At 37.3% G+C, this 27,763-nt stretch overlaps 2 protein-coding genes across 3 annotated transcripts in view; one reads left to right on the top strand and one right to left on the bottom strand.

Moving 5' to 3' along the window:
* LOC134564589 (interleukin-31 receptor subunit alpha-like) overlaps nucleotides 1–4,317 on the top strand; it is a 32,054-nt gene extending 27,737 nt beyond the window's left edge. The window contains exon 15 of the mRNA XM_063423487.1: nucleotides 250–4,317. Coding sequence (XP_063279557.1) covers nucleotides 250–723 — 474 coding nt within the window. The 3' untranslated portion in view covers nucleotides 724–4,317. The remainder of the gene's footprint in view (nucleotides 1–249) is intronic.
* A 10,092-nt stretch (nucleotides 4,318–14,409) lies between these two features.
* SREK1 (splicing regulatory glutamic acid and lysine rich protein 1) overlaps nucleotides 14,410–27,763 on the bottom strand; it is a 32,346-nt gene continuing 18,992 nt past the window's right edge. For both annotated transcript variants that reach the window (XM_063423911.1, XM_063423912.1), the window contains exons 8-12: nucleotides 25,560–25,679; nucleotides 22,821–23,336; nucleotides 17,826–17,921; nucleotides 17,213–17,348; nucleotides 14,410–16,220 (exon numbers count right to left, since the gene is read on the bottom strand). In XM_063423911.1, the coding sequence (XP_063279981.1) occupies nucleotides 16,068–16,220; nucleotides 17,213–17,348; nucleotides 17,826–17,921; nucleotides 22,821–23,336; nucleotides 25,560–25,679 (1,021 nt within the window). In that variant the 3' untranslated portion in view covers nucleotides 14,410–16,067. The remainder of the gene's footprint in view (nucleotides 16,221–17,212; nucleotides 17,349–17,825; nucleotides 17,922–22,820; nucleotides 23,337–25,559; nucleotides 25,680–27,763) is intronic.

Raw genomic sequence — 27,763 nt, 5'->3', positions numbered from 1 at the left:
ATTTGCTAAACTTTTTGAAAGCTGTGTTCTTAGAACAGCACATCATGAGGCTTACATTACATTTATCATCGCTACTTTTGGTCCCAAGTAAACACAAAAGCAAGAAAAACTTTGATTAAATACTATGGGACTGGAGAAATGGTCCTTTAAATTAGGGGAATAAGTATTTTCATTCATATTTCTAAAATGGAAGATAAAATAAAATTGATTAATTAGCATATTATTCTTTTTCCTTGCTTTGTCTCACAGACTCATTGGAAACCTGTTACAAGGTCCCTGCTTCAGGCCCTGTCAGACAATGACACCACCAGCCTTTTTGTTATAGAGCATGAGTCAAAGGCACCTCTGATGCTAGACCTCTTCACAGATGGAGAAGACAGCAAGCACGACAGCTGCCAGTCAGAAAAACCTAGCAATAACATACACCTGAGCCCAAGGCATGAGGAAATCCCCTCAGAAGCAGTTACAAGTGAAGAAGACACCATTTCCACTGAAGTACCATTCCTGAGTGACTATGCCAGCATGGAGTTTAGTCAGAAAGCCCTGATGAGTCTGGCAGTGAGCATGCCTGAGAGAACTGCTCATCCTCATCTGGAAATGGAACTAAGCAGTAAGCCAGCACAAACTAAGCATAAAGTTTTGTCTGCCTCCCAGGACTACCTCAAACAAAGCCAGGTGGTACTTTCGTCATCTGGACCAAATTTCATGGGGCAAGCCAATTAAACCTGAAGTATCTTCATTTTTTTCCTTCCCATAAAATTAAGTTCCAAATCTTGTTATACTTCAGTGGAGCCACTAGGACCATATGGGACAGTGAGCTTGTGACAACAGTTATCTCCACTATGGTAAGTTTCCTTGGTGAAACAGATTGATTATACGATTAGATTAGCTATTTCACCTCAGTCATTCAGTGGAAAGTCCCACCACCTTCACACGGGAAAAAACTTCCACTGACTTACGTGGAAAATCTTTCAGGAAAGTACCTCTTGCTTGGTATTTTGTTCCAGGGCACTCAGGAGCCATTCCAGGCTTCCACTTGAAGTACAGTGTCATTGTAGATATCAGAAAAATTCTCTATTCACTATGACCAGCTTAGATCTGATTTTCAGATCTCATAATTTCTTCAGAAAAAAAAGAAAAGAAAAGAAAAAAAAAAAAGCCCCAGCAGAAATATCTACCACTCCAAAGAAGCTCTTCAGTTGGTCAAAACTGGCGAAAGAAATTAGTTCAAATCTTTCAAATTAAGAATCAAAAGTTTGTTTATTGATCTATGTAAAACACCATTAGTGCTCTACATTCTAGAACTTCTTGAGTCATTGTAGATAAATAGTGCTGCATAAGTGAAGATGATAAGTTTCATTAACAGTATTGGAGTTGTTACTTGTATTAAATTAATGCTTTTTCCTCCTACAATTGCCTGCACATTCAGAAAAACCCAGCCATCATTTGTGATGAGGTGTAGGTACAGATATGTTTTCACTCTGCAATGACAATAACTGTTAAACAGACTCCAGGAGCTGAACAGATATTTCAAGTAGCTATACCTCCAAAAGACTGCATGGAAGAGGAGCCACTGGAATACAGGGGATAAAAGGGTCTTCTTCAATATGCTTTCTGTGAGACTCCATCATGCATCCACAATGAAAGGTGTCTGAGCCATTTTCTGGCCTACAAGGGTTTCTCAGTCATGAACTCTGCAGGAACTAATGGTCTGCACTTACTGTAGAAGATCCAGTTTATTGTTGTTGCCTCAAGTTAAAGGAGCATTATATTAAAACTGCTTTGTGGAGAAAGAAATGGATCAACTGTATCCGAAGCACCAGAGAATCCACAGATGGACATTTTTTAAAATTCTGTCACTAAAAGTGAAGGATGATTAGCATTCATACAAATATTTCCACTCATACTGGGCAGTATCAATTATAGAAAACTCATTCTTGCAAAAACTCAGAGAAATTCCATATCCCCACTTCACTGATTTAGTGAGAATCCATAACAAAACCTAGTTCACTAATTTTCCTTATTTATATTCTCTCTTTAACTTCATCTCTCTATATCTGTTAAGAGTGCCAGGAACAAACCTGTATTTCACTGTGGGTTATGCAGTGTGTTTTTTCTTAGCAGTTACAATTCATTGTCCTCCCACACAGCAATGTGCATTTATGGTTGTTAAATCTTATAATTGAAACAAGGGGTAAGAGAATCACTCCCCAGAGATCACACAAGTTTGGACAGTCTTTTAAATATCTGTCTTCTTTTTTTGAACTTTAATCTGGTGACTTTGCCTGATTTGAATTTAAGAGAATGCAAATGTCCTGATATTAGTGGAGCTATTTTTACATGTGATATCTAGCAGTGGTGTTGAAATGCTGTTACAGACAATGAAGTCCTAACACATAGTCTTTATCAAGGAGCCATACCATAATTCATCCATTTTCAGAATATAAGAATTATCCATGCTCCTTACTTACAGTATTTCTTCCATTTCTGGTTAAAGAAACTTATTTGCCTGGTGCAGTTTGCACCTTCCATAGGTTTACTTATCCCTGTAAACACTGAATTCTTCTTCTCTTACGTATTATTCTGTTATGGATAAAGTATGTATAAGAAAGTAAGTAGAACCAAAGCAAAGGCTTGCAAGGAGTTTCACTACATGAAACAGCCTTGACACAAGAAACTGACCAGATAAGCTTGGGCTTTTAACTTGGTGATTATCAGCTCCACCATACTAGCCATTGTCTGACATCTTGCTGAAGAAAATTCATATAGCAGAACAGGACAAACTAGAAGTACCCATGGATATTAAACAGAAGGTATAGATGTAGTCTATTTTCAGTTATAAAGCTCACAATATATGTAAGTCTTACGTGATGTCATTAGAGCAATATTTGCAAAACCACTGCACACAGTACATTTGGAAGAATAAGAGATACACGAAAAATCCTGGTGCAGAGTTTAGATACAAATTAAGAACTCATCCCATCATGATGTACCCTTTGACAGCAAAGAAGGAACATTTTATGTGAAGAGAAATAGAAGAGTACATTTGCTAAATAGTTTCATGAAGCCAAAAAGGAGGTTTAGTTAGAATAATGTACTTACTTTGGGACACAGTATTAGGAGACATACCATGCTCAGGTCTTCAGGTTAGAGAAAAAGAGATTTCTGTGGTTTTTGGTTTTTTTGGCTGGCTCTTCTGTGGAGATTTTTAGTTCAGTTAGAAGAGTCCTACAAGAATCATCTAGTTGTACTTCTCTTCAGGCAGTATAAAAAAATGTGTGCATATACTGGTATATAGTGACTGCAGAAGCCTTCCTATAAAAATAAACATGTAAGATAGTTTGTTCCATGTGCTATAGTACTGTTCAAGTGGTTTGTGTAGTGTTTTTAGCTTCAATATTCTTAGCTTCAATATATGTTATATTGAGTGAATTTGTGGAGATAAAGGCTCAGGACCACGAAAGAGAAGGTATTTTATAATTAAATTTTTGCTTTTTTTCACAGTCAGCATAGCTCTGGATGATCACTGTCAGCATTAGTGAGAATTTAGACATGGTAAAAACTTAGACAATTGTAGACCTGGAGGCACATCAGCATAGTGATTTATAGTGTGGGATATTATACTGTAAGGTTACAGTACTTTAGTGTTCTGTATTTACAGAGAAGGGAATGTAATACTCAGTCTCTAATATAGCACAAAGCTAGGTTAGTACACGTGTATTTTTCTGGTATCCAGAGTAGATGTTTTTTCTTGCATGGACATGAAGATTTTTTTTATTATTATTTTAATTTTTTTAATAATATTTTTACTTAGTGCCTGAAGTCAGACCACAGTAGTTAACCATGAAAATTAACAGTGTCAGAGACAAAAAAAAACAAGTGCTGACCCTGGAACAGGAGACTGCAGCAACCACAATATTGTAGAGGTTTATTCTGTATTAGTTAACAAATTAATAATAATATCTCCAAGTATCTCCAAATTCCCCCAGAATCTAAGCCTTTGAGGTACTGTGACAACCCTTAAAGCCACTTTTATGGCACAGTAGTAGCTGCACTCGAGCAGAATTGTCTGGAAAGCAGAGAACACAGAGGCTTCCTGTCAACCCAAATCAACTGCAGTTATTGCTAAAAAACTGTCAAACAATGAAGCATTTCATAAAGGACCTCTAGTTACAGAAGATGCTCTTGACTCTGTGTCACAGACTCTTGGTTTGCCTGTTTCTCTCTCTCAATGGCAATGTATGTCTGCTGCCTGAATGATGTTAAATGTGTTCTGGTACAATATTGGTGCAATTTGTCTGAACCTGGGTAATAAAACTTGTGACAGATTACACCACTCACTTCTGAACATTGTTTATAGAAGACTGGTAAGACAAATCACTCCATGCCAGTGGTGTTGGGGTGGGAATAATTTGATCCTCATACCTATTTCAATTCTACAGTAGAAGCACCAGTTTGATAATAAAACTGGAAACAGTGCTAGAAATGGTCATTCCCATTACCCATCCTCAGAGACCTCTCCAGTGCTTCACAGAATCACAGGATCACTGAGGTTGTAAAAGACCTCTAGGACTGAGTCCAGCTGCAAACTTAATACTGCCAAGTCCACCACTAAAGCATGTCCTTTAGTGCCTCCTGGGAGGGTGACTTAACCCGTTCCCCTGGTAGTGAGTTCCAAGGCTTGACAATTCTTCCTGTGAAGAAACGTTCCCAAATATTCAATCTAAACCTCCCCGGGTACAACTTGGGGCCATATCCTCTCATCCTATCACTTGCTACTTGTGAGAATATACCAACCCTCATCCCACTGCAACATCCTCTCAGGCAGCTTTAGAGTGATAAGATCCCTTCCCTGAGCCTCCTTCTCTCCAGACTAAACATGCCCACTTCCCTCAGCCACCTCTTGTAAGACCTGTGCTCTAACTTTCTTACACAAAGCCCTCCCCAGGCAAACTGGTGGACTTATTACTTTACAAAAATGAACCCACAAAGGAAGTAATCTGGATTTTTTGAATTATAGACACAGGAAGGATAGAGAGAAGCCTTGAAGAATGACAGGCAAAGCTACAGCCAGCACTGAGAGGGAAAGAGATTAAATGGGTTCAGGTCCTTACTGGAGACACTGGATCCTAGGCAAGCTGGGGAGTAGTATACATGCTGTTTTACCTGAAAAATTACAGGCTGCAGCCAGATTTTCATAGATTGCTAGCACAGAAGTGGAGAACAGAACAATAGAGCTCTTACAGGTATTCTCTGGCCTTTCCCAAACAGTAATTTGGGGCCAGGCCCTGGGAATGGTGGTGGGCAGTGCTGCATCCAGCTGGGGATCAGTCACTGGCGGTGTCTGCCAGGGATCAGCGTTGGGCCCAGTCCTGTTTAGTCTCTTTTCTGATGGTCTAAATGAGGGCACTGAGTCTGCCACAGCAGATTAGCAGATGACACTGAGTTGGGTGTGAGAGCTGTCCATCTGGAGGGCAGGAGGGCTCTGCAGAGGGACCTGGACAGGCTGGATCCATGGGCTGAGTCCAACAAGGTGAGGTTTAACAGGACCAAGTGCCAGGTCCTGCCCTTTGGCCACAGCAATCCCCTGCAGTGCTGCAGGCTGGGGACAGAGTGGTTGGACAGTGGGCAGGCAGAAAGGGACCTGGGGGTGCTGTGACAGCAGCTGAACATGAGGCAGCAGTGCCCAGGGGCAGCTGAAGGAGCTGGGGTTGTTTATCCTGGAGAAAAGGAGGCTCAGGGCAGACCTTGTCAGTCCCCACACCTGCCTGAAAGGAGGCTGTAGCAAGGTGGGAGTCAGTCTCTTCTCCTGGACAACCACTGACAGAACAAGAGGACAGAGTCTCAAGCTGTGCCAGAGGATGTTTAGGCTAGACACCAATTTGTGACAGAAAGAGTGATTGGGCCTTTGAATGGGCTGCCAAGAGGTGGTGGAGTCACTATCCCGTGGGGAGTTTAAAAGAAGACTGGATGTGGCACTCAGTGGCTTGGTTTATTTCATAAGGTGGTGTTAGGTCATAGGTTGGACTTAATCTCTAAGGTATTTTTCAACCTACTTGATTCTGTGATTCTGTAATTGCTAGTGTTAAACTTTGCTGGTAGTGGTTCAAGCCAAGGTATTCAGCAATTAGCACTCCTTTTCTTCTGAGTTGTAATTAAATAACTATTCTGGCATTCATTTCATGTGTGTGGCTACTGGGGATCACCAGAATCAGGATCCGTAAGAAGCATTAATGCCCTTTTGGCACCACAGCTGTGGCTGCACGTTCAGGATCTGGTGGTTTAGTGGGTTACACAGTCTTGAAATGAATTCGGCCACTGTGATTTCTGTGTGTTATTTTCGAGTGCGACTTACAAACTTTTGGAGAAGAAGCTATTTGTGTTTATGCCACTTTTAATTATCACAGCTGTGTCAAAGAAGCTGCAATTGCTAATGCCCACACAACATTCAGAGATTAGCTATTTATCTAGGTGAAAACCTAGGTTGAAAAGCTAGGTAGCTTTTCAACACAACCCAGGCCAGAAACTCATAGTTTAAAAAGAAATGGCATTTAGTCACCTTGAAGTTCTAACTAGTTATGCTGGGTCATATGGATATACTTTCAATGCTGTAAAGCATTTACGAAAAAGCTAAGATAAAATTTACACTGAATGCACTGGCTCAATGAAAATTAACATTAAGGATCCCACTATGAAAAAGAATACAAATATTTCCATTAATAACTAAGATTTTGTGGATATTCAGAAGATCCCTAGCTCCAAAACCAGTTAAAATAGTCCAGTAGCATGTGATTCTATTCACTTTGTTTCAATGCTCATTCAACCTTTGTCAGAAGACCCTATGGATTTCACAAAAAATAAGTAAGAAAAGCAAAGGTGTGGTAGTATACTTGAATTCACCATATACATAGGCTGTATCCCAACTGGAATGCTTGAGGAGTCTGCACTTCCAAAAAGGGTTGTGTGTGTTTTCATAAATCCATTACACAATTGCTTTGAAGCCATTTGCTCTAAGAATGTTTCTCACTCTGATATTTTTTAAGCATTGGGTTTTCTCGTCTCTGTTTCCATATTTGTCTATTTGCAGCTGCAGGGTTGCAGTGAACTTTTTAAACTCCTCAATCCACCAAATATTTTACTGACAAACACCCAGTCTGTTTTGTTTGTAATACTGTATGTGACTCATTTTCTGCTCTCCAGACCTGATGAAAAGGTATGCTGATCCTAAGGACACAGAAATAACACTGGAGATCCAGTCACAAGCATAAAAGAGTATGTTTTTTCAACTTCTAAGGACAGTTATGTTTTTGATTTGTATGTTGTTTAGTTTGTTTTTTTGGGTGGATTTTTTAATTTGGTGTTTTTAAAATAACTTTGTTTGGTTATTTGAAAGCTTCAAAGAGCAAAAGATATGAAAGACACACTGGTTGTTTCTCCTTACACCTCTACACTTGCATTCTCTGTCCTTCCAGCAGTAAAATATGTCTTGCAAATGCAACCAGCTGTGCTGCCCAGGTGGCCCAGTTTTGCACACTGGCATCATGGTACTCTGCCTAATGCCAATCCAACCTTACAGTTCCCATTCCTTTTCTTCACTGGCAAAACTCTCATTGCAATCATAAACTGCACTGCAGCAAGGACTACAGAGCTCTGATTTACTTCATTTTCTCCTTATTTAGGTTAAATAAGAGCACCTTCCTGCTGTCAGGCATTCTAATTTACCTTCTCCCCCCCAAAAAGAAATTGTTCAAACAAATACATTACATCAATTAATTAAGTGTTAAAGGCAAACCTCCAATATACATCAGCCCTTAGTCCCTGGTTATTGGTCCAAGGCATCAGGTAATGAACTGGGCATAACATCAAAGTCAAAACAAACCTATTTCAGATATGACTAAAAAGGCTCTGCCACCTGTACATGGAGTATATCCTATTAATGTGTATGTAAGTAGGTACACCACTTTCCAGTGCATTTTGGCAGACTACTGCATTAGAGTACAAAATTAGCATGGTAGAGTCCTAAAAATAGTGGTGCTTTACAGTAGGCTTGTAACAAAGCCTGCAGCACTCTCAAGTGTCTAAATATGCAATATTTCAAACACTACCTGAAATCTTACTGTGAAAGCTCAGGAGGGGGTGCTCCAGCACTGAGTTTTATACTGCAGTGCAGCATAACCTAACTTCCAGAAGATGCTCTTCCTACATCAGCTGTGACACTTATACGTTCTGAAATTCCAGGACAAATTCTGGCTTAAATATTTCTGATTCTCTGCTAAAATCCCCTCAATAATCCTTCAGGGGCTTGAAGCTTTCTTGCAGGTTTCTCTCTTGGGTCACACAACTAGCCTGTGTTCTCAGCAATAAGGTTCCACTTTCAAAATAATGTACTGTTACAGCAAACCCACACTGTGATCTGGAAATTCCTGGTAAGTGACACACAGAACCATATTTAAAAAGGAGGATTTCTAGCTGGATTCAAAGTATTGTGTTGGAAAAGGTGTCTTTTTAACAGCTCCACAGTGATCCAAAAGCAAGAGCTTTCTGAAGTTGCTGGAAAGAATGAGCTTTCTGAAAAGCTTGTGTTAAGGGTTATAAATTTAGAGTAGTAAAGCTACATTTCTGTATAAGCACTAAATCAGAATACTGCCTAAGCACCCATCAACAGCAGGGCCTCATTGCAAATTACTTTAATTCCTCTAACATTGCAACCACTACAGTCATTTATCTGGTCTTCCAATCCGTCTCTAAGGCACCCCAATTCATAGTTCATAGTATACAAGTTCACACCTTCGTAATAGAAAAGCAAATGTGGAGACTGAACTATAAACAGTACCCGTCTCCAAACCCAAAACTCCTCCTCCACCCAAACACTGTCACAGCTTGTAAGCAGCTAAGCACCAAGCAGCAGCAAGTTTACGTGGTATAAATAATCATCATATCCAGAACTGTTTGATCACTAAGGTCAGGCGTTTTGTATCTCAAAGGTCTGTCTGCAAGTCAGAAGATGAATCAACGGTGGTACCAGCAGGCTTGGACAGTTACTCCTCACCTCTTTATAACAGGAGACAGATCAGGAACCAGGCTTGACTACTTTTAGGTAGCTCTTGGAAACTATGACCTGGAAGGCTGACACAGCTTCTGAAATAATGATTCTTGCCTTTATGGTCTTTGTAGATCTCTAGTTGTCTCTCTTGATAAAGAGCATAAAGGCAAAACTTGCTAATCTTACAGGCAGAAGATGACAGAAGCCACAAAACATGGTCACTTCAAAGGAGTTACACTACTCTCTCAATTTGCAGTTAGAAGCTGCTTTTGGAAGAGTTACAGATCTGACAGAACAAAGTTATTTCAAAAAGTAGTAGGATTTATATGTTTTATTATCATCTACTGAATTACAACCGTTCTTTCAACTATAAATTTCCCAAGGTAAAAATGATCAAAAGGAATCTGATTTACTAGAAGGAATTAACTTATGCAATACTTGGCTACCATTTTTCATCTAGCCATAAAAGAACCACAAATGCCCATTTCTAATGCATTCAGTGAAATGCAATGACCCAGGTCTAACACTTTCTTCCATCAAAATATTCTGAGGTACACTTCCACTTAATTAATTCAGCATTGACACACTTTGGTTGAACAGAGTAGAGTACTCCAAGTTCTGATATAAAATTAGAAGAGTGAAGAACAGAATATTACAGTGACTTGCTGTGTGTCCCACATTATCTGAGATATGGCCCTATAAAGTGGCCTCCAGCTCCCCCAGGCTCATACCATAATAGATAGCTGCCCTCAATCCATTCTCTTTGGAACCAAACATAACAAAACAAATGTATCCCAATTCTGAGGATCTTGGTGAATTAAATAATCTTCTCACTGATACAAATGAAATTTGGATAGCTCAATCAACACATTTGCATTTATAATTACCATGAGTACCCGTCACCATCTTATGCAGAGGCTGGCCCCCCTCCTGTGTAATACACGATTTTGAACCATTGCAAAGTTACCTCAAAGTGTTTCTCAGATCTGTTTTTCCTTGCTTTCACAGAGAGGAACAGCATGGTGAAATGCAATTTGCGAGACCACAGACGTGGTGACTACCTCACCTGTGGTGACTACATCAGTGGGAGCCAAGCCAGCCATGAGTCTCATTACAGACATGACCAACCTCAAAAATCACAAGATCAGATACTAATGAGCAAATTAGTCTGTTGAGAAGCACGTCTCAAACTCTGGCTCCCTAATCATTGCTATTTAGGCTCTTGCAAATTACACAAAGCAATTGAGAAGCTTAGGCATTGAGAAGTAAATTTAGTATGAAAACACCCATGGCAATAAATTGAGAGGTACTGTTAGTGTCAGAAGCTCCACTTGAACTCCTAATTCCTACTTTGACACTACCTTCTATACATTTACTAATTTACTGTTTGAAAGTGAGACACTCTCTCTGGTGAAACTGTAGTAATTTCTTGTGCAGAAGAAAATCCCCTCCTCAGAGATGGGATTCAGAAGGCTTTTCTGTAACTAAACAGTGAGGATATATTCAGTTACTTAACCCTTATCATCCTTCTTGTATCAGTAAAACAGACTTAGTTTCTAAGTACTTCACTCTAGGGCAGGTAAAGCCTATAAGAGAAAAGAAAAAAAAAAAATAGAACTGTACAGTCATGTGCTGTATCTCATCTAAATTTAGTAGAAGTGAGTTTATGACACCATTAGAACTTTGAGATATGGTTTATTTATGAAAAGAACAACAATATACTAGCATTTAACATTTCTTTATGTGTACCATTTCCATAGTTGCTTCATTATGCAAAAATATACTCTACCAACATAGCACAAGTTTGGTTACTTGTTAATTAAACTTAGAATACCTACATTATTAACAGAAATATCAAACTTAATAGAAGGAAAATAGTATTTTTGCAGCTGTGGTGCTTAGGTTCCTCAGGTATACCTGAATCCAGACTGTGATGGGTGTGATTTAACAAATTAGACATAGCTCCCAGATCACTCAGAAAAATACCAGAAAGGACTCACTGATAGGCTACATAATCTGTGAACGTTAAATTCCTCTCTTGATTTTTCTGGACCAAATCAGTCATTCCTTTGATTGTTATGTAAATGACAGCTTTTCAAAGCAGAAATTTCTAAGCGGCCTATGATTTACTCATCAGTGCAGCAGCAGTTCTAAATCTTTGCCCTAAGGAAAGAACAGAGCAACAACTTCTTCTAAGAAAGCCAGTTAACTGGCAGCCTCATAAAGGACATCATGAAAGGGAGACGAAATTATTCTTTTACCATTTTCAGGCCAAAAAAGACACATATAGCCTTTTCAATGGAAAAAGAACAATTTCGTTAACAACTTGTAGAGAATACACTTTGTACACCAAATATTTCTGATCTCACATAAAATTTGGCACTAGATGAACGTAAAAAATGTAACAAATTTTAAAAAAGCATAAGCTGAAATTTTCCAGAATAGTTTAGCAAAGAGCTAAAAAACTGTTTTTTGCTGCCCATGTTCTCTTGTATTACGCTCAACAATCTTAAAACTGACTTGTCATGACCAAAAACCCCCAAAACACCAAAACAACAAAGAAACCAAAAACAAAACCCCTCTTGCCCTCTTGGATAGTAAGAGTTCACATGTTCAGAAAACGAGCTGAAGTTGTAGTATTTACTTAAACAATACAGAATTGAAGTGTTAACAGCAGCATCTCCTCAAACGAGAGGGAAAGTAGCCGCCTCTACGTATTGAGTTTATTAAGCTGTATTACACTGAAGAGAATACAAAAGAAACTGATGTGCTAACGTGCTCATATCTTGCAACAAGACTTACGTACAAATGAGGCAGTCTTGAATTAAAAACAAACACTGCATGCCGTGACATTTTTTAAGTCTAAAATTAAACAGATGAAAGTGTGGTTCTCTTACATTAAAAGAGAACATCCTTTTACATCCTTTTGTTCAGTGCTTTTAGTTTTCAATACTATTTTAATTGCATCTTTCAACATATAAAAATAAAGCTAAACTACAAGCTGAAAACTTCTGTTTATGTATTAGCAAACAAAATCAAATTTCAGTTTCTTTAGGCACGAACACTTAATGATATCTACATATGTTTAATTCTCCACACTCCAGTCTCTGATGAGAAAACTACATCTCTCTGAACTAAGTGTCTACTGATTGACATTTTAGCCATTTACAGATTTCAGCATTTATGTCACTAAGTCAAATTTTCACTTTCAAAAACAAAGGTTATATTTAATGCTATAAAATGGAAAGTACCAAGTGGCATATGCCCCAAATAATGATTCAGAATTCACATCTTTAAGATTGTTTTACCAGCATAATGCTACTATCACACTAGCGTTTAGCAAACTCAAGATTATTATGTCTGGATTTTTTTCCCCTAACAATACATGAGCTCTGATCTTTTTTCACAACAAAAGTCATGCAGAGATGCTTTAGACCTAGAAGCAGACAATACACACACCATTATGGAATTAATGTTTCCAAGGGTCATACTCATGAATGAAAAATAACTAAATAAGGACTTGCAATACATATGCAATAATTTATAACCTACAGTGCAGGCTTTACTTACGATCTTTCTTAGACCAAAAAAAAAAAACCCAAACAACAGATACTTCCCCAGTCTAGTAACTATTACAAGATAGCTAATACAAGGCTGGTTCAGATATATCTATCTGAAACTGCCATCCAAAAAATTAGCAGGTGATTACTTCATAAGCAAAACCCACATCTCATCCACTTCTCAAGTATTCTTCAGATATTTCTAGTTTCTAAGTGCTTTTATAATCCCAAATTCCAATTCCAACATATGAAAACTAGGAATTCTTTACGTATCAAACTACTGTTGGTTTTTGTAAACAAAATTCCATGCCTCACACCTGTGTAAATCCATTGACTCGGATGAAATCATCTAAGCCACAGCCACCTGTATTTTGAGCTTGACATCCTGTTTGATCCACCAGGCAGTTCTCTTCTGTTACCTTCTTTTTTCAGAATGCAAAGAAAAATCCTGTCTGCTATCCAGAACCCTCTTGGGAAATGGCTATGGGCACTAACAGAAGCTTATGTTTATGCACTTTACGTGGTCTTAGCAAAGTGTCAACGTATGATCACTGTTCTGAGCAATTTACATTTTCAAGTAAGAGCTGATTCAGGTGAACTACATGTAAAATACAGCTACCATGAACCACGCTGTTCTCAAAATCTCTACCCAAGGTAACCCCAATTACAAAGTACAAAACCAAAAGATCTGATACAACAGCTCAGCACACAAGTTTGTTAATGATGAAGGCAATGGACTTCCCATGTAAGATGAACAAACAGATTCAGTGGATGATGCACCCAATCCTGTCGGAGCAGGCTGGAACCTCACTACCAAGCTATGCTACCAGTTCATAAGCGAGCTCTCCTCTGCAGAGATAAGCATCTTATAGACTAAAAGTTATCCAGGAGTGGTTTTTAGGAACACCTGATAAGAAGGGACAGATCATAACTACCTCACAGATCTGCACAGCATTTACAAAACAAAACCAGAAAATACAGTATTTGCAATCAAGTATTAGTTGAAGAAGGGAGGAAACGTGTGTGTTTAGTGCCTGGTTGCTTTGGTTGGTTTTTTCCTTAACCAAAAAATCCCTCAACCAACAAAACCAACCAAACAAATCCCCATTTTTTATAACTGATATATCACAGAGCTATGCTATTTGAGGATAACAAAACTCAAGAAACCAAACATATAGCAAATACCAGCTAAAACATAATACACTGAAAGAATTCTAGTTTTTACAGAGAAATTTAGCTTTTCAAAGAAAACATAAATACATTTTCACTAATATCCATATTTCAAATGAAAGAAGCTCTATGAATAAGACCAGATGGTCTAAAAATATTCCTTTAATAAGTATGTACCAGCAGAAACATCCCTCTAAAATACTTATTTTATTAGTGAAATGGTACCAAAGATAACAAGTATACAAACAATCTTTTTGCTCTATGCTACTTACACATCATAAATAAGACAGCTGTTGTTGCAAGACACAATCTTTCACAGTCTTCCTGTAAGCATACAGATTTGTTACTCTTCTAGCAGAATCAGCTGTTTACCAGCCAACAGCATGTGGCTTAAACATCACAAAAATGGCTGTTCTATACTTTACATGGTAAAGCATTTTCTGTTGTCTTAAATGTACACAGTGGCAAGAACATTAAATCTTATAGAAAATGAGGAGTGATTAAGCAGCTTCACAATCAAATTGTATCTCATTACCTTAGGAGCTGAGTAAAGTTTTTATCCCCTGTAATACGCTTCACTTGCACTGAAAAACATTAACTATGAAGCAGAAAAGTAAAACAAGTAGAAAGCAAATAGCCAATACACGTAGTTTTTTATTTGAACTGAAAGAAATAACACTTCCCATGAGGTAAGGCAATTAAGTAATCTGATTGCATTAAGTTGTAGTAAAAATAATCGACGCAACTTTAGATATAATTATGTTTTAAATCAGAAATCTCATGTAACCAATTAAATTACTTCAGAGAATAAAAGCCATGTTTTGCTATGACAAAATCATATTTTGTCATTCTCTTCTTGCATGCTTTCTCCACAAAAAAATGAAAAAAAAATCTCTATGTAAGCCCTGTATAAATTAGAACTTCCTTCCTCAAATTATTTATCCCCTATTTCTTTGCACGCCATTCCTTTTATATCACCCAACAGGTATCAGAGAAAGTAACAGAGAGGTAACAATTAAGGCCATCCAAATGTATATTAAATGTCTTAAGGGCTTTCTTTGATGCAGGTGATCAGAGCACACTTTGTATTCAGCTACTACTTTTGTACAGTGGTGGTCCCCAAACTACATTTTTTCTCTTATTTATAAATCTCTTCTAAGAATAAAAAATAAAAGTAAAATGGAGCTTCACTATTTTAACAAGTGAACCAAGAAACCATTCTGGCAAGTCACTTGCATTTTTGTCTACAGTATGGTGGTGGCAAAGTAGCAAGAGAGATCATATAGGATTTAGCTGAAAATGTGTTACAGCACATATACATTTCTAGAAAATACCACATTTTAAGAAGGCACTAAAGCTTCTGCTTGTGCTCCCATATTTTTTTAACAAAAAGGAAAAAATTATTTTCTTAATGGCACCTGTACTATTTTCAGCTGAACAGACACACTGCAGTACATTGCAAAACAAAGCTGTAAGTTCTGGTATCATCTTATAGATGTGCTTCACTTCTCTAAGGACAAAGAAAACAACAAAACAAAACAACTCCAAAATAACCCTATAAGCTAACCTAATATCTATAACATGGCAATGTTCCTTTTAGGAACAAAAAAAGCGCATGCAAATACTTTAAAAGAAATATTAATTTCAGGGATATTAGTAAGAAATTATTTTAAGTAATAAACCCTAAGAATCTCAAGCAGTGAGCAAATGAAAAACATACTAACCTCAGAGTATTTAACATAAAAACAGTAAAACCATGTCTATGCTTAAACCCTCTTTCCCTACAGTTGTCATTTACAAGGAAAGAAAGTGTGTATATTTATGCACCATTTTCAAGCACATCAAACAGCACACATTAAAGGTTTTGTGGATTTTTTAACCTACAGGGCAAAACAATACAAAAGTCATCAACAAGCAGTATTTTAAACAACCTTCAATGCATATCTTCAGCTTTTTTTGGGAAGTACAGGTTTACATCTTTCAGTTTCTAGTTATTTGTAACAGCTTATAGCAAAACTTAACATGAATCATTTTACAAGTACAGCCATCATGGAAATGCATGGATTTTCAGAGATGAATAGTTCTGATGGCATCTGCCTTTTCATGGTATTTACTACTGGTCTGTGCTCTCTTGCTTTACAGCAAGAAGACAACAAAGCTATCACAAGAATTGGAGGAGCTACTAGTACTATCAACACGTTCAGGTTGATTGCTTTGACATTTTCTTCCTCATTCTAGGAAATAAAATGCTTTGGATTTTATTCCTTAGTTGAATTAGAAGTCCATTCTTTGCTTTAAACCTCTTCCATTTTAATTGAGAGGTTTTCTTCATTTGGTTGACAGTTCCCGTTCTGTTGGAGCTTGACTTCATCTGTCCTTTGTGTATCTCTATTGTCTACTTCCTTGTCAGTTTCTGAATTCTGATCTTCTTTATTGTTATCTTTGTCCTACCAAAATAATAAAACAGAATAATATTCTTAGCATTATAGGCTACAATTTTCAAAATTTTATTGTTTCAATTTTTACATGTATATCTTGTCTCTGCAAATTTTAAAATAGAGGTGTGCTTCTTTGCCCCCTGCCTTTTTTAAAAATAAGCTTTTTTTTCAATTGGCACTTGTAACAACCCATCACCCAAGAAACTATGCCACAAAGCGATCAGTCTTCATTAACAGTAATGAAGTCATATATAGTTATAGAAAAAGCAGCACCATGGAATGTATGAGAAACAGCTCCAGAAAATTAAGATTTTACTAACATTTTTAAAATAGAACAGGACTACATTTTTTCTTATTTTTTGTCTGATGCATTTTAAGAGAGTTCTTGGGTAAGATACTTACACAAGCATTTGAACAGTCACCTAAACCAGCTGTTTTGTAACAGCTGAATAATTCTGAGCACAACAGACTGCTCTTAAAAGGTGTGCTACTATTCAAATTCTAAGACTAAACAATTTGAAAATATTTCTTAATTGCAGTCTCTTCTGTTTTGCAGGGGAAAATCCTATACCACCTCTTCCATAACTCTTCAACTTTACTCCTACAGAATCCAATATACAGACCAGGACCAATGCTCCCAAAGGGGAGTTTGAACTGCATAAGTGAAAGTTTATTTCAGTAATCTTTTCAGTTTGACAGTCAAGCCATCCCTGAACATTGGTTCTTACTTAATGGTCTGTCTGGCAGGCAAGTCCTAGGAAGAGAAACAAGGTGTTTCTGTATCCTAAGCACACAAACTCCTACAGGTCAACTGAAGTTCAAATATGTAGAGTTAAACTGGCCTACTAACCCCAACTAGCAAACACAACTCAAATGGCACTAATTTGGTAAGGAACAGCAGAAAAAGAAGGGAGGAGTAAACAAAAGAAAAAGTAGAGAGAACTTCAATAATGGCTTCACTACAACTTCATTCTGCTCATCACTTGGTCACACAAACTTACCTTCCAAGTAGTGGTGCTTTTCTCAGACTTCTCCTTTCCCTCTTTTTCTTTACTACTTTTTTTCTTGGAAGTTGAGCGTTCTCTTTCTCTTCTTTCATTATTTGTATCTCTTTCTCTTTTCTTTTCTTTCTTGTTTCTGTTTCAGAAATTTTTTATTCAAATTAGGATTTGATTCAATTACAAAAAACTTCAAACCCTTTGACTGCAAACTAAACACTCAGTGTGGACTTCCAAAAAACCTCCCAAAATTTAACCAAAAACACTTCACAAAGACAATGGGATTTTTTTGCTGAAGACAGCTAAACAATGTATATGACCATTACACACTGAATTTGTAAAAAAAAAAAAAAAAAAAAAAAAAAAAAAAGGCAAATTAATCTGTATCAGATGAAGGGATTTTATTGACTTGAAGCGATTTGCAATGCTGATTGATTTGAAGATGAAAGAGTACCAGAGCTCAAACTGGTTAAAGTTTTGAGTTAAAGTCAATCATTTGTGACCGACCAACTGAGATCATCTGAAATCATTAGTGCAAGAACAGTAAACCAGTAAAATCACTATAAATTCTTGCTTCTTTACTCATCATTAACTTCTGTGTTTACATCAAACTGACCTTCTTGGAGAAGGAGTTCGCGAAGACTTTCTTTTAGCTGTTTTTGACGTTTTAGGAGATTTGGAGGGACTTCTGCTCTTCCTTTTACGCCTTTCTCTACAGGACCAAAGAATTCAATATCATCAAAACCCAAAAATAATAAACTCAAAAGAGATAAAAAGAGAAAGCTTTTACAATGATCCAACACATCCACTGAATTTTACAGTCTGTATTACCAACAAAATATGAACTGTGCAAACTAAAGAAAAAATTTTTATGCTTCACTTTAGTGGGAAAGGCAAGGTCAAAGAAGAAGAAAAAAAAAGATCTTCCCTTTCAAAACAATCTTTTAAAAAAATCCTTATATGCTTGATAACAATGAAAACACACCGAATTCGGTAATACTGCATCAGTTAAGAGTTTCTTCAGTCAGGAAAATAATTCAATTGAACGAAGAGCTATATTAAGACAAAAGGTACAACTTGAGCAGTATGACTTTCAAAACATAACATTACAACCTGAAGATCACTGCAACTTAAGTTTAACCTGACTGAAATTCTTAAACATATGAGCTGCAATTAGTTGGTTTAGAAGAAAACAGTGCAAAATGAAGACCAAGCTGTTGTCAAAGTCAGAATAACTAACTAATAAATAACTAATACTTTTTTCTAGTGGTCCTTGCTTAGCAAACAATGTCATCATTCTGTAACACATGGAAGAGCTTGAAGTGTTTCACAAAACATTTGCTCTACATAGGTAAATGGAGTTTCCTGAAGTTGCCATTATGTCAGATCTTGAATACAACAAAACATGAAATAACTGACCATTTATACTGAGGCACACATTAAATTAAAGCAAAAACTGGGCCAGTACAACTTAATTTCTCATAAATGGAGAACCCATCTGTCAAAATAAGGGTTTTTTTTCCTATCAACTCTTTGTAAGGCAGGAAAAGCAGATTGGAAGAACAACTGAAGAAAACTAGGGAAGTTTAAACTTACTTCTAGATACAGAAAAAAATGCTACATTTATGGATAGCAGCTTTTGCAATTTGTGAATATTTAGATCTTCAATATTTAGAAACGCCAAGAAATCAACACTTATTAGATAAGTAACAAAAGGACACATTAAATTATAGCCAGTATCTCTACATGGACTGATACTCTGACAATACCACCTATTGTGACTGTCCTGACTTAGGCCAGGATAATTTTCCTTTTAGTAACTGGAATGGTGCTGTGTTTTAGATTCAGTATCAGAATGATGTTGATAATACACCGATGTTTTAGTTGTTAGCTACCCTTAAATCAAGGACTTTTGTTTCCCATGCTCTGCCAGCAAGCAGGTACACTGGACACTGTGAGGGAGCATGGCCAGGAGAGCTGACTCAACTGGCCAGAAGTCAGCGAGGGGTGACCAAGTGTGTACTGCATCACTTGTTTCTCTTGGACTTTATTCCTCTCTGTCCTTTCCATTACACTTACCATAATTATTTTATTTTGTTTCAACTACTAATGCGTTCTTACCTCATCTCTCAAAACAGAGCCTGGCAGAGCATAACAAGATTCAGCAAGGAAGGGATTGGTGAGGAAACAAAAGAAGTCAAAAAAGAACTGACTTGGTGTAACCACAGATGACACTTAAATCCTGAGTGGCATTTACTCATTCCCTGCCTCCTTTTGCCCCTCAACCTCCATATTACCACACCACCAGGGGAGCAAAATAAGCAGGAAAAAAAAAACCAACAAAAACCTCCAGCACTGTACCAGCTGCTTTTAAGAAATTTAACTGTCTTTCAATCAAAACCAAGACAGTGACCTCCTGAAGCTGCACAGGACAAGATTTTTAGTTCAGCAATTGTCACAGGATAAGTATTTTGGTTCAGCAAGCTTTTGATTTATCTTTGATAAACAAAAATACAAAATGGCCTCAAAATTGAGGAGAAAATTAACAGTCACTAATTAGCTGTTCGCTAGTTAACATGCTTTTTATTTTTAACATCTCCACATTGATCATCACCTTTATGTAACTGAGGGTACTGGAAATTGATTGTTCTCTCTCAGTGCTGTCACTGCAGCTACACTGTTAATTTCTACACTATGTTCTCTGTTAATTTTGCTTTCCAGCATGCATACCTGCAAACCAAGTGCTTCAGCAATTCATTCTCATTCATGAAATTTTATTTTCAGTTTCTGCTTTTATTTCAAGTTGAAGAATTATAACTGTGGCTCACTGCACTTGTTCCCTTCTCCATTACATTTGTATATAAAAAGATTTTTTTTTTCATTAAATCTCTGATACAATACTAACACACCAAAATTTAAGAAAAACAAGTTCTGAATACTCTGATAGTGATCCTGTGTCTCTTAATTATACATGGAAATAACATTCTCCATGTCATCTGGTGCCACTGGCTCTGCTAGCTCCTTTTCCAACTGATTTCTCTTCCCCTGGTCTGTCTCTTCTTTTATAGGAATAACAACCATCTTATTTCCTATGCTTGCAAACAGTTTGTCAGCAAAGCAAGGTCAGCTGCCATCTGGTAGTTCTTAGAAGGTCCTGTATGTCCTATTCCACCTTCACCTCTTCTCCAAAAAGACGACTATTTGCCCAGTATTCTACATTTACATTTATATTTTACCTTTTACATGATCAGCAGCCAACTGCTGTACTGAAATAGACACACCTGGAATGCCTGTCTGTTGAATGATCTTCATTGAAAAGGTCTGCAACCATTTCAACTACGCAATGTCCATCACCCAAGTAAGACTCCTAATGTAACCCAACCTATTCAGAATTACTTTTCAGAGAACAAACACATTCCTGAGGTTGGAAGAACCGTCTGAAAATCACTTAGTCCAACCTAACCCTTCCCCACCTTACAAGAGGGTCAATCAGAGTAGGTTATTCAGGTCATATCCAGTCAGATTTTTGAGTGGAGGAGACAATCCCTTGAGGTAATTGGTTCCAGTCTGCCCAGACAAACCACAATTTCAATACTAGAAAAAAATTCCCTTTATTTCCCATAGGTCAATATGCAACTGTCACCTCTTAATTGTCACAGGCCTCTGCTTGCTCTGGCTTCTTCTTATCAGATACTCATATATATTGGCAAGACACTCCTCAGCCTTCTCTTTTCCAGGCTAAATAATCCCATATTCCTCAGTATTCCCTTGTATGAAGGAAGCTTCCACACCCTCTACCAGTTTCATAGCCCTTCACTGGACTCACTCCAGTACATCTGCATGTAATGGGAAGCCCAGAACAGGATTCTAAATGTGTCCTCACCAGAAGAGGGAAAGAATTACCTTTCTTGACCTACTCACAACATTGCTGGCCTTTCTGGCTGCAAGGACCTGCCAGCCAGCCTTCCAGCCAGCAAGCCTCCATGCTGTACTGGTGCAAAGGCATTATTCCTGCCTGCGTGTAGGACTTGTCCTTTCTCTTTGCTCAACTCCATGAGATGACTATCTCATTTCCCCCATCTGCTGAGGTTTCTCCAAATGGCAGATCAGCCTCCCCCCACAGCTGGTTCTCCGTTTGCAAAGCTACAGAGGATGCACTCTGTCCCACTGGCTAAGCCCCTGATAATGACATTTGCCAGTACTGGCCTCTGCATTGATGCTCTTAAGATAAGTATATCTGAAGAAAAAACTGTAAATCCATAATAAAACATGTATTCTTATCATCTTCCAGCTTCAAAAGAACACTGTCCTTGTTTAACAATATCTGTGTCACACCAAAGTACAGGTTTGTACTTTGACTGCATGAGAAGAAATGGGCTAATTTTCACAAGAATTCTTTGCTCAAGTATATGACACTGGAGCCTTCCCATAGCGCTTTCTTACCTAAGAATTCCTAAGTAAGATTCCTATGGGGGGAGCAAAATTATTGCAAACTCAAGCACAAGCTTTCGGCAAGTGTAGCTAACTACACTTGCCATTTGGCACTAGGAACCTGGTTTTCCACCGAGGTTCCTATAGAAGCCACATACTGTGAAACCCTTACATACTTTTCTGCACTTACCCAATTCAACACTCTGAGGCCTATGGACTGAAAAAAAAACCATTTCAAAGCTGACAGAAATATCTCTATGTGGGTCTTCCACTCATTTAAATAGGAAGCTGCATATGCTTATGGAAGAAACAATATTTTGCCCATAAATCTCTTAACAAAAACATAATGTTCAGAAACCATAACACTCTTTTTTGCCTTCTATGGAACCCTGAACTGATGAATTTTGAGGACTAAAGGAATTCTGCTTTTTTCTAGTGAAATTATTACGATATGTAGAAATTGTCCAATCCATTCAGCATTTCATTATCTCAAGGTTACAGATATAATCTGATGTTTAAATGTGATACCATACTACTAAACTTGCTGATTCCTGATGTAACAGAAAGGACCTAATCCATCAATAATCCTAAACTTAATTTAGCTGCAATGCTTTTAGAATATGCCTGAGTTTGCTTACAGAGATTGATTACAATCTCACAGCTGTAAATAAATTTATCCAGACTTTCTGCCAGTTAAGCTCCCCTCAGAGCCAAGACCGACAGCTATTTTAATTTTGTTTACCTGCTTACTATCAGCAGTGTTAAGTTACTTCTAACTTACACCTGGCCACTTAGTCAGATAAAGAACTTTGTACCATCTCTCCAAAGTAGATACATTCACCTTGTGAAAGGCTAGCTAGCCAAGCAACATGCTTGCTTCTTGCAGTTCAGCCATCCAGCCAAAGAGAGGCAAGTATTAGCAAACAACTGGTTGCAAGACCTACAGACCAAAATGCTGCAGTATGTAAGTAATGAAAGAAGTATGTAACAGAGACTCAAACTTCATCAGGGCAAAGACAGATGCATGTGATGTTGGTCAGAACTTTTGGCTGTCTGTAACATACAGAAATAGCACAGGAATCATCTGATTACTGTCCTCAAGGTTTATATGTTACTGTTATGTGCAAGTCAACTGATCTGACAAATAAAAAAAAACAAGCATGAAAAATTCTAAACAAACCTGCTGGTGCTACGAGATCTTCTTGAAGAGCTATAGCTTCTTGGGGGTGTTCTGGATCTCTTATCTTTCTTCTTTTTATCATCTCTCTCTTTTTCTCGATCCTTCTCCTTCTCCCCATCTTTTTCCTTTTCTTTGTCTCTGTCCTTTTCTTTGTCCTTATCTCCCTCCTTGTCCTTAATCTTCTCTCTGTCCTTCTCTCCTTCTTTCTCAGTATCTTCTTTTTCTTTGCTCTGATCTACCTCTTCCTTGTCTTTTTCCTTATCTTTATCTTTTTCCTTTTCCCTGTCCCTATCTTTATCCTTGTCCCTGTCCCTGTCTTTGTCTCGGGCTCGCTCTCTATCTTTGCTTCGCTCTTTATCCCTCTCCTTGTCCTTCTCCCTATTTCTCTCTTTATCACGCTCCCTTTCCCTGTCTTTGTCTCGATCCCTATCCTTCTCCTTGTCTCGGTCTCTGTCTTTCTCTTTTTCTTTGGCCTTTTCTTTTTCCTTGATCTTTTCTTTGTCTCTTTTCTTGTCCCTGTGAAAAGCCAAACACAAACCCATTAATTCATCTTTGAATTTTCCAATTAAAAGTACAACTAACTTTTCAGTATACATCAAGATAAAGTGTGCACATCTGTTGAAAAACAGTAATTCTTCAGTATTTTAATTTTTCACCCCTGTTCACAATGAGGGAAAGCTATATATAGCTAGGAAATACACTGCTATATACAGGAAGGAAAAATTTGGAAACCCAACTGGAGAAAGTGAGGCCAAAATCAAATCAAACCACTGTCTTTCAAGTGATGCTACTATGTTTGTAGAAAATGTGTCTCTTCACCTCACAGTTAGGTAATTTTACATATATAAATTTCCTCTCAGGAGTGAGACAAACGCTACAATCTGTAAATCCCCTCCTTACTAAAAATGTATCCACATAAAATAGCCTTCAGATTAATCACTGCCAAATGGATAATGACAGCTGACTGACAGAAGTCTTTATATTCTAGTTTTCTCTCACGCAGATATCCTTAAACTACTTAGAAGTCCAAGAACACTTAATACAAGAAATAAAAAGAAAATATGGACAAAAAGTCACTGGATTCCCTTAAAAGGCAAAGGTAAGATCAAAACCCAATCAGGACAATTCAACCATCTGTAAAGTCATTAGGAATTTGAAAATTACTGAAAAATGCTAATACAAGAAATAAAGAAGAAAGGAAAACAGCTCCTTTGGGACAGGAAATATGATACATGCTCATAAAAAAACAGCGAGGAAAACTCAATCTGATGTTCAAGTCATCAAGTCAAACAAAAACTAATTCGCTAACAGCTTTGGTTGGAAGATTATATTTTTGTATATTATTATTTGAAAATCCAAGACTCCATCTTTCTTCTCAAGTACAGAGACACATATTGAAAGGACAATTGTTCAGAGAGAAAACAGGAGAAAGAGGTAGAGAAGAAAGTGATTAGCAGGCCTCATTGTGTCAAGAAGAACCAGACTGACTAACCAGAAGTTACCTGGTATTGGTATCTAATCTAGGTTTTTATAGATTCTAAGAGACTCCTTCACACATGAAAGGTCCTAAGCACTCAAACTTTACTCAAATTGAAGAAATGTTTGGCTGTATCTTCCCAACTGCAAATAAACAGCAGAGTGTTGTGTGCTCTATGACCTGACAACTTTGATTCCCATCAGGTTCTGTCAAGTGCTTCCTTAGCAGTCTCAGAAATGGAATGTAACATCATAAAGATGAAACAGTGCCCAGTCCCCAGAACACCCGCCTTACAGCCTCCCAAGGAATGTCTTCTAGTTAATTTATCAGAGATTTCACTTTGCCCTTCCAGTGAGCTGATGTCTCAAGAAGCTCCAGAAAACAGAAACAGGGAATCAAAAGGATCCACCAGTGAAACCCAGTCAGCTAGAGCAGCCTAGTTTTCTTTCCACACAGATCCAGAGATCTGCAGCTTTCTTTCTCACAAAACTTATCACATAGAACAAGAGGCAGCAGCTCAACCTAGAGTACAAATCTCCCCTTAAATAAATCAGGAGAATTATAAAAATGAAACTAAGAATATACCAAGATTTCTATTCATGAAGCTATTTTCACAGGCACTTTTGGTTTGAGCTTATTCACTACTTCAACACTCAAAAAATTATGAGATGATCTTGTTAGAATTTCAGAGTTTAATAATTAGATGATCAGACTTAAAAACTAACAAACTAGACAAAACACACACATATTACATCCTGAATGTCACATAACCAACCCATCCTCTTGTTTAACACATGAGAAAGTCAAAGACGAAAATAAAAGGCCATGCACAAGAACTTTATACATGTTCTCACAACACAGGATCAAGGTGAGTCTGAATTCAGCCTTCTCAACTGATACACATCAAACAAGCATTATCCATTTTTTATGGGTTCACAAGGTACACAAGATATTCCTTAATTATTGGTTGTAGTGTGACAAAATTACTTTTTTCAGTCAACTTGGATGTTAGCACAGATGTAGATGAGACTATCAAAATTCAAGTGCCTCGGTGTGATCATTTAATGCCTGAAAGCACCTTACAGGCTATAAGAAAGATAATTAACTCTATCTTAGCCAAGACCACTATACTCAGTATTAACATTTATTTTCCGTCACAGATGAGGCTCCATCCTTTATGGTCACCTATAAGGTCTGTTAAATATTTTTTCAAAAACTCTGCATTGTGAGCAAACAGTACCATTTTGTGGAAGGGAACTCACCGAGAGCGAGAGCGACTTCTTGATTTCCGCCTTTCCGTAGATCTAGACCGTTTTTTCAGGGGACTTCTGGATCTGCGTCTGTCCTTGTGCCTTGAGAGAGATCTGTTGCCAGATCTACTTCTAAAAGAAGAATGACAGAAGAATAATATTTTAATACTGAAACTTCATACAAATGAAGTCAACCAACAGAACAACAGTATACATGTGTCACACCATCCCATAGTATGACACCTTAAAGAATGACACCATAACATACTGTCTGCAGACGTTTTTGCAAACATGGATACTTTACGTTTCACCCACTGTATCTGCTCACTTTAAAACCATCTAAGTTATACTAGTGTTTCATAATAATTTCCAGGAATCTGGAAAATACGAATTAATATAATTTACAACAGTTGTCCTTAGGAAATGACACTGCATAAAATCTCTGACAATTTCTAGAAGATTGTAAAAATAAGCAGTACATTTTATTTCCTTTCCAGACCTAGTCACTTACTGAAGTCTTAGTCATCAAAGAAAAATGACTTTGACTGCAACAATCTCTTTTTGCTCTGTTCTCCATCCTTGTAATTTAAATTCATAAAAAACTCTGAGGATGTTGTGCAGGTTTTAGTCAAGTTACCTTTCCAGATAAAAGGATCTGTTAGCACAGATTTCAGTTGCAATGTAAGTGCAGATACTCTGATTAAAAAAAGTCTTATGCAGATTTGATGAAGAAAACAGCACTTAAAACTTTTTTCCCAAAATACTCCCTATTTTTGGAAAACCCTTTTCCCCAGGGAAACAAACAAAAAAAGCTGAATTTGCACATTAAGTTTCAAAAATCTGCATCATTGGATACTTTGCTTCATGCAGTTTAACTTACCACAGACAATGAGATCATGCATATGTATATTACTCAATAAAACCCGAAGAACTGTGAGGTACAAAAATTAACAGCTACACCTACCTTCCACAGCTCAAGACACACAGTGTAAAGATTCCATAGGATTTTACCTTTCACATTTTTCATACATTTTTCATTTTACATTTTTTAGCTTTTACACTTTCATTACATTACATTTGTAATCCTGCAATTCTTTAGTGTATAACTCCATATAGAGTATTAGCTACTGTTCTCCCATTTTGGTCAGACAAAACAATTCCTCTCTAGTCCTGGGAATCAAGGACACCTTACTTTCTCAGGCCCTGAGAAATACAGACAAAAGCGAGTTGAGAGAAGAGTAAACTTGGGGTAAATGACTTCATTACCTGAAGCTGTAATTGGAAGATTAACCCCCAAAATGCAAATGGACCGAACTTATGAAAGTGTGAAAACCCGTGACCCAACATCTATTTTGGATGTAGCCCCTGGGGGGGGTTTTGTCTGCCCTAAACGTACCTGAAGGCCCTTCATAAATATAACTGCTTTTATTCCCTTCATTTTGTATGGTCTCCGTTTTTACCTATTCCCAAATGGCATCAGTAATACATACCAAGAGGAGAGGAAGCCATTTTTTACCTACAGCTTTGTTCTCATAATCAGCAGAGAAATACTAACCAACTGCAAGGCCAATTAATTACAACTGAATCAAAACACAACCTTTAATAAATTTTATGTCACAGAGATGAAAATGATGTTATATAAAACAGTAAAACAGGGAAGCAGTAAGGATAGATTATTTTTATGGATGAAGCTGCCTCAACAGGTCAGACTGGTTTTGCAGCATGTTCTCAAAACTGACAGTTGCAATATTAAACAATTTAACAAAACACAATAAAATATAATAATTAACATTTGTTTAAATAACAGATTTTCCACATGTAAAAAAAAGAAAATATTATCTTCTACCTATACCCAACATTTTGAAGTCATTAGAAAACATGTGCTGTGTTTTCCTGCTATTGCAAGACTGAAGCCTACACTTTTATCATATTTGTTTGATAGTATAATTGAAAACTCCCTCTCACCAGATTTCCTCTGTTTAAAAGTATCCTAGTGGTCTTGTTTAAAGACACGAATGACAGGATGCATCAGAGCTGGTGCTGTAATATGGACAACACTCATCTTTTAAAAGTGTAAACATTCAAGTAACATTTCAGATTTGGTGTTTTTTTTTCATCCTTAATGTGGTCAAGTATATTTAGATTGATTTACCTAGGTTCTCAGAATATAATCCTGACATTGAAAGAATCTGGGCCGTTTTGGGAAACCTTTATAA

The sequence above is a fragment of the Prinia subflava genome, chromosome Z (assembly GCF_021018805.1).
Source record: "Prinia subflava isolate CZ2003 ecotype Zambia chromosome Z, Cam_Psub_1.2, whole genome shotgun sequence".
Lineage (NCBI taxonomy): Eukaryota > Metazoa > Chordata > Aves > Passeriformes > Cisticolidae > Prinia > Prinia subflava.
This window is presented reverse-complemented; position numbering and strand designations above follow the sequence as displayed.